The sequence below is a fragment of the Athalia rosae genome, chromosome 4, assembly GCF_917208135.1.
Source record: "Athalia rosae chromosome 4, iyAthRosa1.1, whole genome shotgun sequence".
NCBI classification, from domain to species: domain Eukaryota; kingdom Metazoa; phylum Arthropoda; class Insecta; order Hymenoptera; family Athaliidae; genus Athalia; species Athalia rosae.
Window position 1 is genome coordinate 8,903,419 of NC_064029.1, and position 14,980 is coordinate 8,918,398.

General features: G+C 36.0%; 3 protein-coding genes and 1 long non-coding RNA gene across 10 annotated transcripts; 2 read left to right on the forward strand and 2 right to left on the reverse strand.

Annotated features, from left to right (window-relative positions):
• The first annotated feature begins 67 nt into the window (after positions 1-67).
• Positions 68-3,922, forward strand: LOC105684441 (cleft lip and palate transmembrane protein 1-like protein). Of its 6 annotated transcripts, none has more exons than XM_012397771.3 (9): positions 68-248; positions 843-1,117; positions 1,490-1,604; positions 1,751-1,968; positions 2,056-2,341; positions 2,403-2,591; positions 2,697-2,905; positions 3,024-3,275; positions 3,365-3,922. In XM_012397771.3, exons 2-9 carry the CDS (start codon positions 864-866, stop codon positions 3,456-3,458), a joined length of 1,617 nt encoding a protein of 538 aa, XP_012253194.2. In that variant the 5' UTR covers positions 68-248; positions 843-863; the 3' UTR covers positions 3,459-3,922. The 6 variants fall into 6 exon arrangements, with proteins under 6 accessions (XP_012253194.2, XP_012253196.2, XP_012253195.2 ...); XM_012397773.3 differs by lacking the exon at positions 68-248 and adding an exon at positions 334-568; XM_012397772.3 differs by lacking the exon at positions 68-248 and adding an exon at positions 334-525.
• Positions 1,432-2,862, reverse strand: LOC125500680. 2 transcript variants are annotated; one of them, XR_007278127.1, is made up of 3 exons: positions 2,722-2,862; positions 2,385-2,621; positions 1,432-2,308 (listed from the first exon to the last, which is right to left on the reverse strand). It is a non-coding gene; the product is annotated as an uncharacterized LOC125500680 (long non-coding RNA). The 2 variants fall into 2 exon arrangements; XR_007278128.1 differs by having other exon boundaries at positions 2,385-2,641; positions 2,722-2,855.
• A 134-nt stretch (positions 3,923-4,056) lies between the features above and the next one.
• Positions 4,057-11,186, forward strand: LOC105684439 (prodigiosin synthesizing transferase PigC-like). Its single transcript, XM_012397765.3, has 20 exons — positions 4,057-4,228; positions 4,931-5,081; positions 5,186-5,355; positions 5,464-5,602; positions 5,675-5,858; positions 5,977-6,087; positions 6,142-6,366; positions 6,521-6,648; positions 6,747-6,875; positions 6,950-7,158; positions 7,227-7,372; positions 7,447-7,728; positions 7,994-8,144; positions 8,211-8,768; positions 8,866-9,168; positions 9,271-9,660; positions 9,850-10,175; positions 10,253-10,337; positions 10,468-10,768; positions 10,962-11,186. Exons 2-20 carry the CDS (start codon positions 4,949-4,951, stop codon positions 11,021-11,023), a joined length of 4,032 nt encoding a protein of 1,343 aa, XP_012253188.2. The 5' UTR covers positions 4,057-4,228; positions 4,931-4,948; the 3' UTR covers positions 11,024-11,186.
• LOC105684440 (exocyst complex component 2) lies at positions 10,858-14,942 on the reverse strand. Its single transcript, XM_012397769.3, has 11 exons — positions 14,728-14,942; positions 14,305-14,605; positions 14,037-14,232; positions 13,435-13,936; positions 13,026-13,336; positions 12,783-12,967; positions 12,580-12,694; positions 12,238-12,513; positions 11,833-12,159; positions 11,569-11,753; positions 10,858-11,472 (listed from the first exon to the last, which is right to left on the reverse strand). Exons 1-11 carry the CDS (start codon positions 14,834-14,836, stop codon positions 11,286-11,288), a joined length of 2,694 nt encoding a protein of 897 aa, XP_012253192.2. The 5' UTR covers positions 14,837-14,942; the 3' UTR covers positions 10,858-11,285.
• Positions 14,943-14,980: the final 38 nt, after the last annotated feature.

Genomic DNA, 14,980 nt, shown 5'->3' on the forward strand with positions numbered 1-14,980 from the left:
CTGCAAAAAATGTTTAGTTCAATTTTTCAGTCATCTTTTCTATTTTTTTTTTTTTTCTCGAGTGGGAAGGTATAAACTTGGTATAAACTAGTATACTGTAGAGCACTGTAGAGTAATATGGCACAGTTAACAAGGACTTTGTGCTGCCACTGTTGTGATTAGTAATAATGGAGTAAGATTGAAATTAATTCCATAATAAGTGCAAATCACTATTTAAGTTTGAAATAATATCGTCGTAATACACCGATGTAAGTATCTGTCTTATTTTATGATATCAAGTCAAGTATGTTTTTTGAAAAAGTTTTGAGGTTAAGTAAACAATTTGAGTTTGTGTATACTTGACGTGTTTCTGTTGATATTATATCAGAGCAGATGCACGGCACTCTTACATCTCTTCAACGTTTAACATGATGAATAAAATACCGGCACCATTCGACTCTCATATAATTATCTGCTTATTTTATAACTGTTCGTCGTAAAGCACCGATCTTAGGTGCCAGCTGTCATTAACCCCAAACCTACCAAGTATATTATTTGTAAAAGTTCAAAGACACGTTAATTTAAAAATGTAACTGATTATTTTTTCAAAAACCTGGTTTCTCACTAGCCATTATGCAAAATTATTCAATTTTATTTCTCAGTTCCAATTGAATATTTTTATGGTTCAGGAATCAATCTGTTTGATGGAAGATATTCATGCTCTATAGTTTTATGTCAATTTTTTTTAAAGAACCGTCATTTAATGTCGTTCAATCAAAATTCAGGGTACACGCTAGAATTTTTGTCATTTAAAAGAATGTCTACGAAGTAAAAAACCTCTAACTTTTCTTTTTACTTCACAGCATAATTTCGACAAAGTAAAGATGAAATGGCCATCTCTGAGTCTTGTTCTGTCTGGTGTCTTTATAGCCTATATATCATATTCTATATACACCCTTTCGCTATTATTCGTACCACCTCCATGTATCGAAGGTAGAGTATGTTTGACTTCTTTTTTGAACACCAAGCCACAATTAGGGCTGCACATGTATACCTCGACCATGAGTCGACCATTTCAAAAGGAAGTCTCTCACGTGTATTCAAATAGAATATTCAACTACTGGGATGCTCATAATTTGTAAGTAAAGAATACATTATTCCTGCTTGGATGTTATTAAAATTATATTTTCTCACACTGTGTCTCATGAAATTTTTATGGGATAGTTTATGATTACAAGGTTCTATGTTTATAACTTCCCAAGACACTGTGCTCAACAGTCAAATATTTCAAATATGTTAAAACACTGTGACGTTACAGTGATGAGTTTATCTAAGACATGAATTTTTCATGATTTTTTAACACTGGGCGCTGTTTATCATTACTTGTCACGTATTGTAATCTTAGTTTTTCATAATGAAGGACTACTAATTCATATACAAAATAGTTATTAGTTTATCTAGACCGTTTATTTACTTTATTGAAAATGTATACGCATTTTCCATATTACAGCCAGATAATGTTGCCAATTCCCCATAAGACTCGCAAAAATGGAACGTTATATCTACATTTGTTAATCACACCACACAGTGAAAAGCATAGTAATTCATACAACGAAATTATCAAGGCAAGTTGAAGATTAATCCTCAAAACTATAATGTCATTTTTTCAACTCTACGTCGAAAAATGATAGATTTTTATACATTCACGAGCGAAATGAATCAAGTAATCAGAACACATTTAAATAATGAGTCAAAAACTTCTTTATTCTAGGATCCAACTACGGTTTATACTAGAATAAAAATGACTCAGTATACCATTCCGGAAATTGCAGCTTTTAATTTGCTGAAAACTGAGGAATCTGCTAACAAAAAAGAACTTTTAATGAAACCTGTGTCACACTTGAAAAGTCAAATTACTTTCACAATGATAACAGATAATATAAAGTTACCTGCTCATAGCTTACCTCTGGAACTCGCCAGAGACATAAGGTATACATTGAGCTTATCAAACATAGAATGGAACTTTCCCAATAGTTAAAAAAAATAAATTAAAATATCATTCCTATATATCCACAGTATAACAAGAGATGGAATGTTTCTACCAATCGTAAATTATGACTTTCTCCAAACTCGGCATAGAGACTTGATGAAAATATTACCGGATAATGAGACTATGAATGTTACAGTCTTTTATACCCCAATATCACTTGGGAAATTGAGATTGATATTGCATGTAGAAGCAGCCATGCAAGGACTGAAGAGTCTGGGCTTCTCAGATAAAGACGTAGATGAAGTAAAAGGTATTTTCGCCGATACCAATGTATACCTACTAGGAGGAACAATTTTCATTGCCGCAATACATGTAAGTTCATCTATTTCACCAGTAAACTGTTTACCTATCTTACTTTTTTCGTGTATTACAGCTTCTATTTGACTTTCTTGCTTTGAAAAACGATGTGAATTTCTGGCGTGGCAAGAACAACCTTGCAGGACTGAGTGTACGCACTGTAGTTTGGCGAGCTTTTAGCCAAGCAGTGATATTCTTGTATCTTCTTAATGAGCAGTCATCAATGCTGCTTTTGATTCCCTCTGGCATTGGAACAATTATTGAGGTAAATTAATTTCGTCCATCAATCATTCATCTACATATTGAAAAAAAAATCTATACTGCATTCAATAATGTTCAAAAGTCGATTTAACAACAATGAATTGTCCAGTTTTGGAAATCGAAAAAAATCTTACGAGCAGAACTTGTAACTGATCACGGCTGGCTACCCCGGATCAAATTTGAAAAGATCGAGTCTAGCTCTGCCGAAGAAAGAACTCGTGAATTTGACGCTGAAAGCATGAGATATTTATCTTACTTGTTATACCCGTTGGTCGCTGGAGGAGCAATTTATTCTCTGCTATATCAACCGCACAAAAGGTGAAATTGAGTTGTATGAGATGAGTTGATACGTAGTATGTTGAAAATTACTCTGTGTTTGAGATATCTAAATTTTCTTATTATGGCCCAACATAATACAATTAATTTTCGATTCCAGCTGGTACTCCTGGAGCATAAATTCTATGGTGAATGGAGTTTATGCGTTCAGTTTTCTATTTATGCTACCACAACTATTTGTAAATTATAAGCTCAAGTCAGTAGCTCATTTACCATGGAGAGCTTTTATGTACAAAGCGTTCAACACATTCATCGATGACATATTTGCATTCATCATTTCGATGCCAACTGCGCACAGAGTTGCCTGTTTTCGTGATGATGCTGTATTTCTTGTCTACCTCTACCAACGTTGGTAAGTTTAATCCATGCTCATTCTTCATTAGCTTTGCGTTTTGTTACTTTATTTTTTTTTAGTATTGCATAATCTATGCATATTTTTAGGCTCTATCCAGTGGATAAATCTCGCAGAGATGACGCTGTTTCAATGGATGAAACACCTACTGAGCATGATAAATATGACAAGAAAAAGAACTAATCTGATATTAAATTTCTTCAATCACAGAATTATTTATAATTTATTATTTTATTCAACTAACTTACTCGCAATCTGTCACATAATTATTTATTCTCTGTACAAGTTATGGCATCACGAATATTTGATGCTGTAATCAACTACGGCGTATATTTACATTTCACACACATTCCAAAGTAGTGTAGTGGAGGCAAATGGAACTGAAGGTCAGTTACTCGAGATTGAGAAATGCTTAATTTGCTATATCATATGCTGCCATACATTTATATTTGGTGCTAGTTATCATGGGATTCAATCAATGTGAGATAATTACATTGGATTAACCTCTCTTGAACTTCGACTATGATATTATTTCCAATATGTGACTTAGAGAAAATTGATTCTGACTACAAAAAACAACCAATTTCGTGCAATAAAAGAATTAGTTCAGCTCAAAAAATAAACATCAAACCTGAAACTAAATAGAATTTTATTATACAGTTATTTCAAACAAAATTTACATCCCATTCTTTTGTGAAGAGCTTCAATATACTTTAATACCTTATCGTGTATAGATTTGATAATTTTGATTATTATCTACTAATGCACAATATGTCTACGAATTGAATAATGCCCCTGTTTCGTAATTAACTGTGACCAATATTTGACCAGAGTACTTGTTGCTGGGTATCTTTTGCTCATGGTATACTTCATATCTCAAGATAACTTTGAACATTTTCGGAAGACTACTAGTACAACATACTAGCCACTTCACACAGTGGTTCGGGATCATGGTAAACTCTATTTTATTATATGGTATAAGTAACGCACAAACTCAGAATTGTGAATGAAATACTCTGAGAATTTCAACATTTGCATTTCAAGTTGTAATTATGATTTGATTCATGAGGGTTTAGAACATACGCGTTATTCCTTCTCATCAGATATTACATGGTATATTTTCAGAACAAGTTACAAAAAAAGCAAGGTCTGTGTCCACATCGTTTATTTTGATTATGTCACAGTAAAATTTCATTGAATGTACGTTTGATCGACAACCACTCAAGATATTTATTGCGTTTCAAACTCAACAAAATGAATCTTCTGGAGCTGGAGTGGATCTCAATTAAAATCTTAAGCAATTTATGATCATGAAGTAAATATATCAATTCGATTTCGTGTTATGCAATAAAATTTCTTGATGTGATATCATTTTTTAATTTGGTAGAAGTAAATCTAAATAGTTGTTTCATGTTTTGCTAAAGCTAGGTAAATTATGTGATTACAAACGGACAAATCGCAATAAGTTTATGGTGATAAGACGCAACTACTGATTGTGTATGTAAGATTTATCTATAGGTACACTTTGGCATTCAGGTTGCAAAAGCGTTGGAATTATCAGTACTAAACGTAGTATTCAACTCAAAGCTTATCTCGGAATGTAGTTCATCCAACAGTCATACCTTACTGATATATGTATTTTGTATCTCATGTAGTGCTAAAGGTTACAGAAAATGGAGTGGTTGACAACATCAATTTCTATAGTGCTAATAATTGTCTGCCCATTGTGGACCTATTTGTGGTGGACCAGACCCTTAGAAAAGAAACAAATTGTAAATCCAATTGCACGACATTACACGGTTCCAGGTAGAGAAAAAAAAATGGCTGTATTAGCAGTATCTATAAAATACATCCATGATAATATATCTGACGATGTTGTGTAAGCTAATGTAATTTCATTATTCCTTCAGAATGGAATTTTTGCCTAAAACGATGGTGGGCTGCATATTGTATAGAGAATGCAAAACAAAAACAAATTGAAAGATTGCAGAGCTCATCAAAAAATACAGCTGAAGATGGGACACTTGTTAAAAAATTGCCAAAAGAACTGGAAGATCTTAGAATATTAAAAGATGAAGATGTGAGGATGCTGTAACAAATTTTACTTCGTATCATTTAAAACACACTTATGTTTCATAGTCAACGCATCGATAGAAAAGGTCTCAATGAGAATATGCGTCTATTCCAGAGTTCTGATAGTACCTTCTTTTATGCAGCTGATCAAAAGGGTAACTTCGTTTTTATAAGTTTAGCGTTCACAAGACATCGGATTGCTGAATTGATACTTCACCTACATTTAGCTGACGGCCGTATATATCAACTTCCAAGTAAGTTTTAAAAGAGAAACTATTTTCATTCTCCTTCACTCTGCTCGAAAATATCAAACAACGTGATTCCAGATCATCCTGACAGTGTTATTTTCAACAACAGTAGCCGTGGATGGTCGGCAGGTGGATTAAAAATTACACCTTTGGAATCATGGAGACGGTGGAGAATTACTTTCAATGGTTTATTAAGAAATGGGATCCGACGTAATTATCGTGCAGATGCGACACACATAGAACATGTACGATTCAATTTTATGTAAGTTATATGAAACTTGAACTAATCTGATTATTTTATCTGTCATAAGAATGACACGAAGTCTCAAGCATTTGTATGAAGTGAGACCTTGTTTATACAGTCAATAAAATATTTCTAGATACATTGCCGCGGCAAAACCATTATTATGGCCGAAAGATTGGAGTTCCAGTTTACAAGCTGATGCTCTAGCTAGAGAGCCTTGGAGGGACCCTCAATGGATAGACATGATGTAAGAATAATCCACATATTGATGTCATTTAAATCAATTCATTGAAATTTACAGTAAATCCGATAAAACTGGTGGATTTGATCACTGGGGAACCCTAACTGGTCAAATAATCTTTGAAGATTCATCAAGTAATGACTTGTATTTGCGAGGCTTACGACAAAGACGCTGGGGCAGACGCAATGCCTCACATTTACATAGAATGGTCAACATTGTCGGCGTGACACACGATGGAGCAATGTACTGTTTGGGTGCAAGCAGTTCTAAGGAAGGCTTAACGCAGTAAGCATAGACATTAATGAATGACAAATATCTTACAAATATCCTGCAGCAACTAACTATACATATAAAATACAACAATGACTTTACATTATGAATCTTAACATTATTCAAGAACTAAGTGGATTTAATTCCTATATTTATATTTGCATTTCAGTATGCAATTTGGCCACATCAGACAAGCTAATGAATTGCTATACCCTATTGACTGGATGGATTTTGATTTAGCTTTTTACGCGGAACAAAGAGAAAATATTCCAACTAGGTACAACGTCAACTTTCAAGGTGTGCAGTTTTTGTGTAACTGGCAGAATGTTCATATTTTGTAACACTTAGTATTTGTTTTTACTCGTGAAACTAATCGTGAATATATTGTTATTCAGCTGGCGGTAAAAAATACAGCCTCGTAATTTCCCGCATAATGGATACTGGAGCTACTCTGTTTGGGGGACATCCGTGGGATTGGGAAGCGAGAGTTTTTAACACAGAAACTAAACTGAATTATGATGAAGGTACTGGATCGATTGTCAAGTAGAGTATGAATCATCAGCTGAATGAATAATGAGGTATATTCATCTCGTCATAGGTTTCGGAATAGCCTACTTATGGTATAATTATGATGGCCCTTGTCCTGTGTACTCAGTGCCCCGAATATCACACTTATTACCATTGGACATGAAAGGTGAACTAGACTTGTACACAGTTCCATTTGAGAATCGAGTCTGCCGTAGTGAGGCAGTCGTTGGTGGTAAAGGATCTTCGATAGCATTACTCATGTCTGTTCCTGACAAGGAGGTAAATTGATAGAACACTGTTGTAACTAATGATTTCATATAATGTGAATATTTATTATTGCTTCTCAGTTTGTGGTGCCTTGTGGGTTCTGCATCACTGTAGCTGCATTGAACCTACAGATAGAGCGCAATAACGAACTATCAGATGCTGTCAACTATGTAGAAAGAGTCAGTACAGGCAAATTAGATGGGGATCTCAAACAAGCCTGTGAAAAGTAAGCTGATCCGAATTGAACCACAATCAATTTTGCGACAATGCTTCTTCAATGAAAATTTCTAACATTTTCAGAGCTGTAGCACTTTTTGCAAAAATTCCGATACTTCATTGTATACAGGCTGCAATAAACCAATCTATGTTGGATCTTGATACTTACTTGCAAGCTGAATCGATGACAGGTGACAAACATGGAAGATTTGCAGTAAGATCTAGTGCTGTTGGGGAAGATAGCAAGGACACTTCTGCTGCAGGCCAAAATGCAACTTTTCTTGGACTTCGAGGCCCTGAAAACATAATCAAAGCTGTTGCAAAATGCTGGGGTAGCTTATATGCATATCAAAGCGTGCAATACAGGTACCCTGAATTTGTTACTTTAGTTTATAGAAATTTGTGCATATGATTTAGTAGCAATTTGGCCTTGCCTAGAACGACTGATTAACGATAAAAACAAATTAAATATAGCAACCCAGGAATTGAATTCAATACGGGTCAATACTATGTTGGTTGGCTATCAATAAATTATCATATTCAACTCGTAACTTGAACGGTTTTGCTCTGCATAGGATAACTATTATGAAAAGTGATCTCAAACCGTAAAATAATCAAAATGAATAAATAGGAGACAGCATGGGCAACCTGTGGTAGCTGAAATGGGGGTCTGTGTACAGCAAATGGTAGATGCAGAAGCAGCTGGTGTCATGTTCACCAGACATCCTACTACTGGTGATCCAAGAGAAGTTCTTATAACAGCCAACTATGGACTTGGAGAGGTGGGTAATATAGTAAATGATGATATTTCACGTTAATATATGGAAGATATGCTATCATTTCTACAGAGTGTTGTTTCTGCAATGATTGAACCAGATATGGTAATTGTCGAACGAAGTTGGAGCAATAAGATGAATATCAAAGAGATCAAACTAGGGAAAAAAACCCTTAAAATTTCAATGACACCATACGAAGGTACAACAACTGAGGTGCTAACTGAATCTGAAAACCAAGAACCTTGTATTTCCGAAGAAATGATTTTAAAATTAGGAAAATTGGGTGTACACCTGGAGATGTTGTTTGGCTCTCCTCGTGACATAGAATGGGCTGTTGTCCGTGGTGAAATATTTTTGTTACAAGCTCGCCCAATTACTGCCTTAGACGCATGCACAGATTTTGAGATAATCCACGAATTAGATTCACCTGTGCCAAGTGAAATAGATACAGTAATTTTTTCGAATATTGGAGAGGTTTTCCCTGGTGCTGTTTCTCCATTGACATTAAGTACCATTATTCGTTTATTAAACAACGCAATCGAAGTTAATTCGTTGAATGCACCAGCTAATCCTTACTATGAGCATTGTATAAGTACTGTCGCAATGAGATGTTGTCTCCATTATCTTAATGTGAGTATATTCTTTAACTTTCTTGTACAAAATCCACATATTTCATAACAGCTCTTATGTTTGATTACTTATACAATAAATAATTGCCCTGACATAGGTAATGCTGAAGTACGTTGAATCCAAAATATCTCTTGGTAACAAAGTAGTAGAGATTGCAGTTTCTGGTCATGTGGTATTAACACCTGAGATTCATGCCTCTGCAAAAAGGCGTAACAATTCAATAGGAATTGCATCTAAATTAAAACTATTTAAGAACATGTTTCAAGATACTTGGAACAATGATATGATTGTGGAAAAAGCTAAGAAGGTTCACAAAACGATGAAGCTTGATTCTGAAAGTTTTGTGAGGGCTGAACATCTCTATAGTGTTATTGATGATAACTTGTCAAAATTTTTCGAGGTACTTGCATATTTATGTTTCTTTGGTCATACATAACGTTTAGTGGAACGATAGGCTAGATATTTTCATGAAAGATTACACAGGTTTCTCTTCCTAATACAGGTTTCAATGGCTCATTCCCACACATCCCGCGTAAGTGTATTCTGTCAAGTATTTGCAATGACGGTATTGACAGAAGGCAGTCAAGAATTCACCACAGATCATTACTCAGATGTGGCTCTTCTTCTGAGCTCCTGTAGTGATGTTGTTAGTGCTCAAGTCCCTTCTGCCTTGCGTAAGCTCGGGCAAACAATAAAAAATAGTGGAAAAATAGGAGAGTTTATCCAGATAGAGCCAAAGGATGCTAAAAATTGGCTGAATCTTAACTGTACACCAGCTGCAATCATGTTCGATGATTTCTTAAAACTGCACGGAGACAGAACTATAAGGGAATTTGATTTGATGACTGAAACATGGGAAATGAAACCAGAACAACTTCTAGCAACTTTACAGGTAAGCTAGAAATATGCACTGGCATACTGTTGTTATGTTAAGCGACTATGTTGACTTATGATCATTAGTTTGAGTCCATGTACGTACGTAATTCGCAATTTTCTTCTATGTTACATAGAGCTACTAATCGTACATGAAACCCAAATTGGCATCTTGCTGAATTCCGATTTAAATTATTTGGTCGAATAGGTATCTGCTGAATCATCAGGGGAATTTCCAATTTCTGAGGAACTGACCGCAGCTGAAACAGTAGATCGCTTGAAGACTCCAAAAAGAAGTTTGACCCGCCGGATTTTGAAACTGCTGGTTCCTCTCAATAGAAGCGCAGTTATGCGTAGAGAATTAACCAAGTCCATTTCAATCTCGATCGTGAATAAATTACGACTAGCATACAGAAAACTCGCTCAGCTAATGGTTGAAGATGGCCAATTACCTGATAAAAATTTGATATTCTTTCTAACTCATCCAGAAATTGGTTTATTATTATCAAAGCAAGACCCTTCATTGGTTCAAAAGTCAGTATATATCCCTAAGTCATGGTCATCATAATTTATGGATAGCTATCTATACATACTTTTGAAAATATTATTAGGGCGATGAGAAGACGTAGACTTTACCCTTACTGTGATAAACTACGATTCCCAGAAGTGATTACAGGTGTTGTGAAACCACTTGAAGTGAGTAAGCCTCTAAACAGAGAATCTTTTATCACAAATAAGCTGTGATCTCATTACGAATTTTGTTGAAAAATCTTAATATTATCTAAGCCTCCTAAACATTCATGTGATTTATAATCCCTTTATTCAGGCGGAGTCTCATGCTCAAATTAGAGAGGGAGGGGCTCAAGTATCAGGGACACCGGTGTGCGGAGGATCAGTATATGGCCGTGCATGTGTGATTACAGATGTAAAGGATGCGGTTCAGTTAAAACCTGGTGACATTCTAATAACTATTGCCACCGATATCGGCTGGAGTCCTTATTTCCCAATGCTGGGTGGAGTAGTTACCGAACTTGGAGGACTTATCAGTCATGGAGCAGTTGTAGCTAGAGAATACGGCCTGCCTTGTATTGTTGGTGCAGAAAGAGCTACGCAAATGTTTTGCACAGGTACTGATAATATTTTTTAATTTTGCACGTACAAAGTCCTGGATGGACTCTTGATAGTCAATATGGTTAAAAACGAAATTTTTGCCAAATTTCTAGGATCATTTTTATTTTTGATTTTCCAATGCACCTATAACGGTCATCACTTTCATGATACGTATTTACAACATGTCACTTCTCTGATTCTAACTCACAGGCGATTCAGTATTACTAGTTGGAACAACAGGAGTACTACAAGTTGTCGAAGAAACCACGTAAGGAATCTTTTGTCCCATGAATATGGATTCTACATGTATATACATATAAATATCTATATACAGAGAAGCTCATCGCTCACACAATGGCCCTCGAATAAATATGCTTTCAGCATTTGATCGTGGTGGTATCATACTCAATAAATATCCATTGAACAATTTGAAAAGCAATTCAATAACTTATGAATATAATAGTATTTCATTATCCAAGACTTGAAACAAGATGGGATCAAGTTACTGAACCTTGAGACCGCTTGAGATTGAAGTTAAACCGTTGTCGCACGGTCTGAATCTAATTCCTGTAACGTAATACCCTCTGTCGATTGATCAGCAAGACATGAAAGTTGCAGATGCATAGAGGAGGCTACTTTAGCCAGAAGTGCATCAACTTTTTGTGAAACCTCTTTTCCATTAGGTTGGGAGATCGCATCTAATGCTTCCTCGAAGAAGCTCCTGTTTAAAGACACAATAGAATATTACACATGTGCTTATAACTACGTATAATTATTCAAATTTCTCTTTCTTTAAAGAAAATAGAATAATAATTACCTAGCTCTTGGAGTGGTGTAGGCGCGGACGGCGGTACTTAATAACGTGATGTCTGCTCTGGCTTGTACAGCACCGGGAGTACTAAAACGTGTCACGCATGACATGAGACGCGCCAATTCTTCGGCAACTGTTTCCACAATATGTGACAAAACCCTTTTCAATAAGCCTGGCGATACTCTTCGGACCTATTATAACAGAAAATATTATTAACTATTTATATCAAGAATTCGATACTTATTTTTTTTTTCAATTTCATTTTCATACCTCTGCATGAACAGCGATTAGATTGGTCAATGCCTCTTGTACGTAAGGCCTGACATGTGTGGGTTCTACTTCTAAATACCATTCAAGCCCGCCAAGATACATGCTTGGTTCTATAGTCCCAACGAGAGGGTCACATCGACGTTCTAAGTATGCATCCAATACCGCACTGTCCAAAGTTTCTAATTGCGTCCAGTCACTATTCGAACTCATTGTCAAAGATAATGCTGGATAACCATGTAGTTTAAAAGTTTCATTAACTCGTGGTATTATTGTGTTTAGCGTGTAACGAATATTACTCAATGATATCAGCAAGCATTGCTCCCACGTCTGCAAGATTATGGGTCAACAGATTATATCTACTGGGAGAAGAGTTTGGTTGTGATAAAAGTATTCGAAAATGCTCACTGGTCCTTGTTGTTTATCTCTAGTTCTATAGCTGGCTGGAGATCCTATTAACTGAGATACGGAAGATTCGTCATCTTCCATAGCTTCTTCACTTCCACTGAAAGCTAGTTGCTGCAAGCATTTTGCAAAAGCAGTGAACAACGTTTTCACTGCGTTATGAAATAACGTTTGATGACTAGCATGTGCCAGCAAAGGAACTTCTCTGGGACCGCAAGCTAATACCGTTTCTCGAGCAAGTTTTGCCACTTCCATCACCATTTCCTCGAACAGAGCGGGCTATTCAAGGTAAATGAGGTATGAATGATGTTCGAACTGAATCAAAAATACATCAGAGCATATTACCAATCGTGTCACTCCTCCATGTTCGTTCAGATATTCAATTTGCCAAGTTTCTTTACGATGTAAGGCACTTATTTTCTCTGCTGTTTGTTTGAACAATGCCACCAAACATTGCAGTCTATATAAAACGTAGAGTTTTAATAATATATCTAACAGGTGCGTGATAAATTTCACAGAATTCTCCGATTCATTCATTTGAAACCTACCGTAAATCGAATAGATATTTGCCAAATATATCCAATGCTTCACTCGGAAGATCCAAATGTATTAAAGAGGTGTATGTCTGTCTGATGCATCTCAAATTATGGAGAAGCCACGACGCATCCAAATTTATTCCACAAGCAGTTTTCATCGCATCCACCGCATGTTGCATACTTGAAAGAACTAGATTCTGGCCGAAATTTTTTTATAGTACATAAATTGAGATGGAATAATATTTGAATGCTTACCTTGAAGGGACCTTGCTTTTCTGTATCAACGGTGACGTGTAACTGCCCAGTAAAGTAGCTTTGGCCTAGACGCCATAGATCTGGTAATTGTTCCGTAACAACGTCGCAGATAGCTTCAACACAAAGAACTTGTGCCGGGACGCTGTTATCTTCATTTTGTTGCAGCCGCAATTGTTTTATAGATAATGGTGTTGGTGTTAAGCCATTTGATTTTGGTGTTTTGTTTGAATCATCGCCACCCGCGTTTTCAAATTCTAAATACTCGTGGATACATGCAGTTACACTCTTCTCTAAGTGATGCGCATGGGAAGCTGAATCATATAAAATGTATCAGTATATTGTGAACAAAACAAAATCTTTTTTTCTAACTGAAGTCAAATAAACTGCAGATCTCGTTAACAGACCATACCTATGGCATCCCATGCTGGATCTCCTACAGATTCCAGGTTTACCAAATTTCTTATAATCTTCTTCTGTTCATCCAAAGTCACAGGTACTTCCTCAAGTTTTTTTCTAAGTACGATGCGTAATCTTTCAATCCTAAGTTCGATTTCATTTAAAACTTTTTTGAAAACCTCCAGCTCTGTGTTACCGAATAAATTTTTTACTCTGGCATAATCATTAATCACCAAATCATAGTTTCCTCTGTTTATATTTTTTTCAATATTGACCGGCATGCAAAACAAAAATCGGTAACGCTGCATCAAAGATAATGCGTTTCTTGTTGCATCTGCCTTATCTCTCCGAGCCAAAACATCATGGAATAATTTATCAGCTTCAGCCATTGATTCTTTTATTGCCGCTTCAAGCTTGGCTGTTGGATCTTGGCCATGCTTTTGTACGTCAGATTCAAACTGCTCTTTCAAAAGCATTATTGTATCCAATTGTTCCATTACTGAACCGACGTTTGCCTACACATGACAATAAACGTATATCAGTTTTTTAAGCATATGCCATGATGACCACTGAACAAATATAATCACGTAATAAAGTTTCTTTTTTACATCTCACCTTCAAGAACGACAATTGGCCTTCTTTTTGAGAGTGGACTTTGCGTCTGAGATATGCCAATCCTGCTTTGAGATCATCTAAGGTTGTAGCATGATGATGTTGCAGTAAAAACCAACCAGGATGAAATTTTTCACTGGCTAACTCACCGCTGCCTTCACCAAATAATTCTATTAAATCATCTTCAGGAAATTTTTTCCTGGAATAGAAATTGAACTTATTGTGAAAGTTATCGCTTGGAAATTAATGCTGATAAAGCATCAAAACTAACTCATTTCCTTCTACGCTGAGCCCCAATGGATCTTCCTGCTGATAATTAGTTGGTGACAATGCTCGTCTTCCCCAAACTAAACTTTGCATCGGTGCTTCTTCAACCCAAACAGCTGATTCTTTCATTGGTCCAATAGTTTCATGATAACCACGGAACTGGACAGTCGATGTACCTTGTCCCCCATTTTTTGTAGTAACTATTATGTCCCCCCGTCCTTTACATGGTCCAGATCGGGCAATGATTTTGTTTGGAGATTTCCATTCTGCTGATAAAAGGCAATCACATCCGCAAATAGTTAAACCTGGAATTAAATAATAAATAATGAGCTGCAGAAAACTCATTATGGTTGAGCTACAAGGTCAACATTTTCCGGTTATCTGATTTTCGGAACAACAATATCTGACAGTGACAGTTGAGTGTAACCTATGAGGTCCTGTGTTTTAGCTCCCAAAAATTCGCCCCTCACTGTAACTCGGGTCCCAGGTGGCCCTTCTTTTGGAGATATTCCTGTAACTACTGGTGGAGGGCCCATGCTTAATTATGAAAGGATATCTGATTATTCACGTATTTCTGTCATGTACTTGTCAAACAGTCCTCTATTCATGGGGTGAATATGGGCGGTAACTTATTATCAGAAATCGTACTTGTCGACAAGCGACTTCACAGCGCCAACAAC

Coding starts and splice junctions, on each gene's coding strand:
- LOC105684440 (XM_012397769.3), bottom strand. CDS start 14,836: ATGGGCCCTCCACCAGTAGTTACAGGAATATCTCCAAAAGAAGGGCCA. Junction 13,937..14,036: donor GCCAATTGTCGTTCTTGAAG/GTGAGATGTAAA, acceptor TGTCATGTGTAG/GCAAACGTCGGTTCAGTAAT. Junction 12,160..12,237: donor GAGATAAACAACAAGGACCA/GTGAGCATTTTC, acceptor ATAATCTTGCAG/ACGTGGGAGCAATGCTTGCT.
- LOC105684439 (XM_012397765.3), top strand. CDS start 4,949: ATGGAGTGGTTGACAACATCAATTTCTATAGTGCTAATAATTGTCTGC. Junction 10,176..10,252: donor GACCCTTCATTGGTTCAAAA/GTCAGTATATAT, acceptor AAATATTATTAG/GGCGATGAGAAGACGTAGAC. Junction 10,338..10,467: donor GTGTTGTGAAACCACTTGAA/GTGAGTAAGCCT, acceptor CCCTTTATTCAG/GCGGAGTCTCATGCTCAAAT.
- LOC105684441 (XM_012397770.3), top strand. CDS start 697: ATGCTCTATAGTTTTATGTCAATTTTTTTTAAAGAACCGTCATTTAAT. Junction 766..842: donor TCGTTCAATCAAAATTCAGG/GTACACGCTAGA, acceptor TTTACTTCACAG/CATAATTTCGACAAAGTAAA. Junction 2,342..2,402: donor TTTTCATTGCCGCAATACAT/GTAAGTTCATCT, acceptor CGTGTATTACAG/CTTCTATTTGACTTTCTTGC.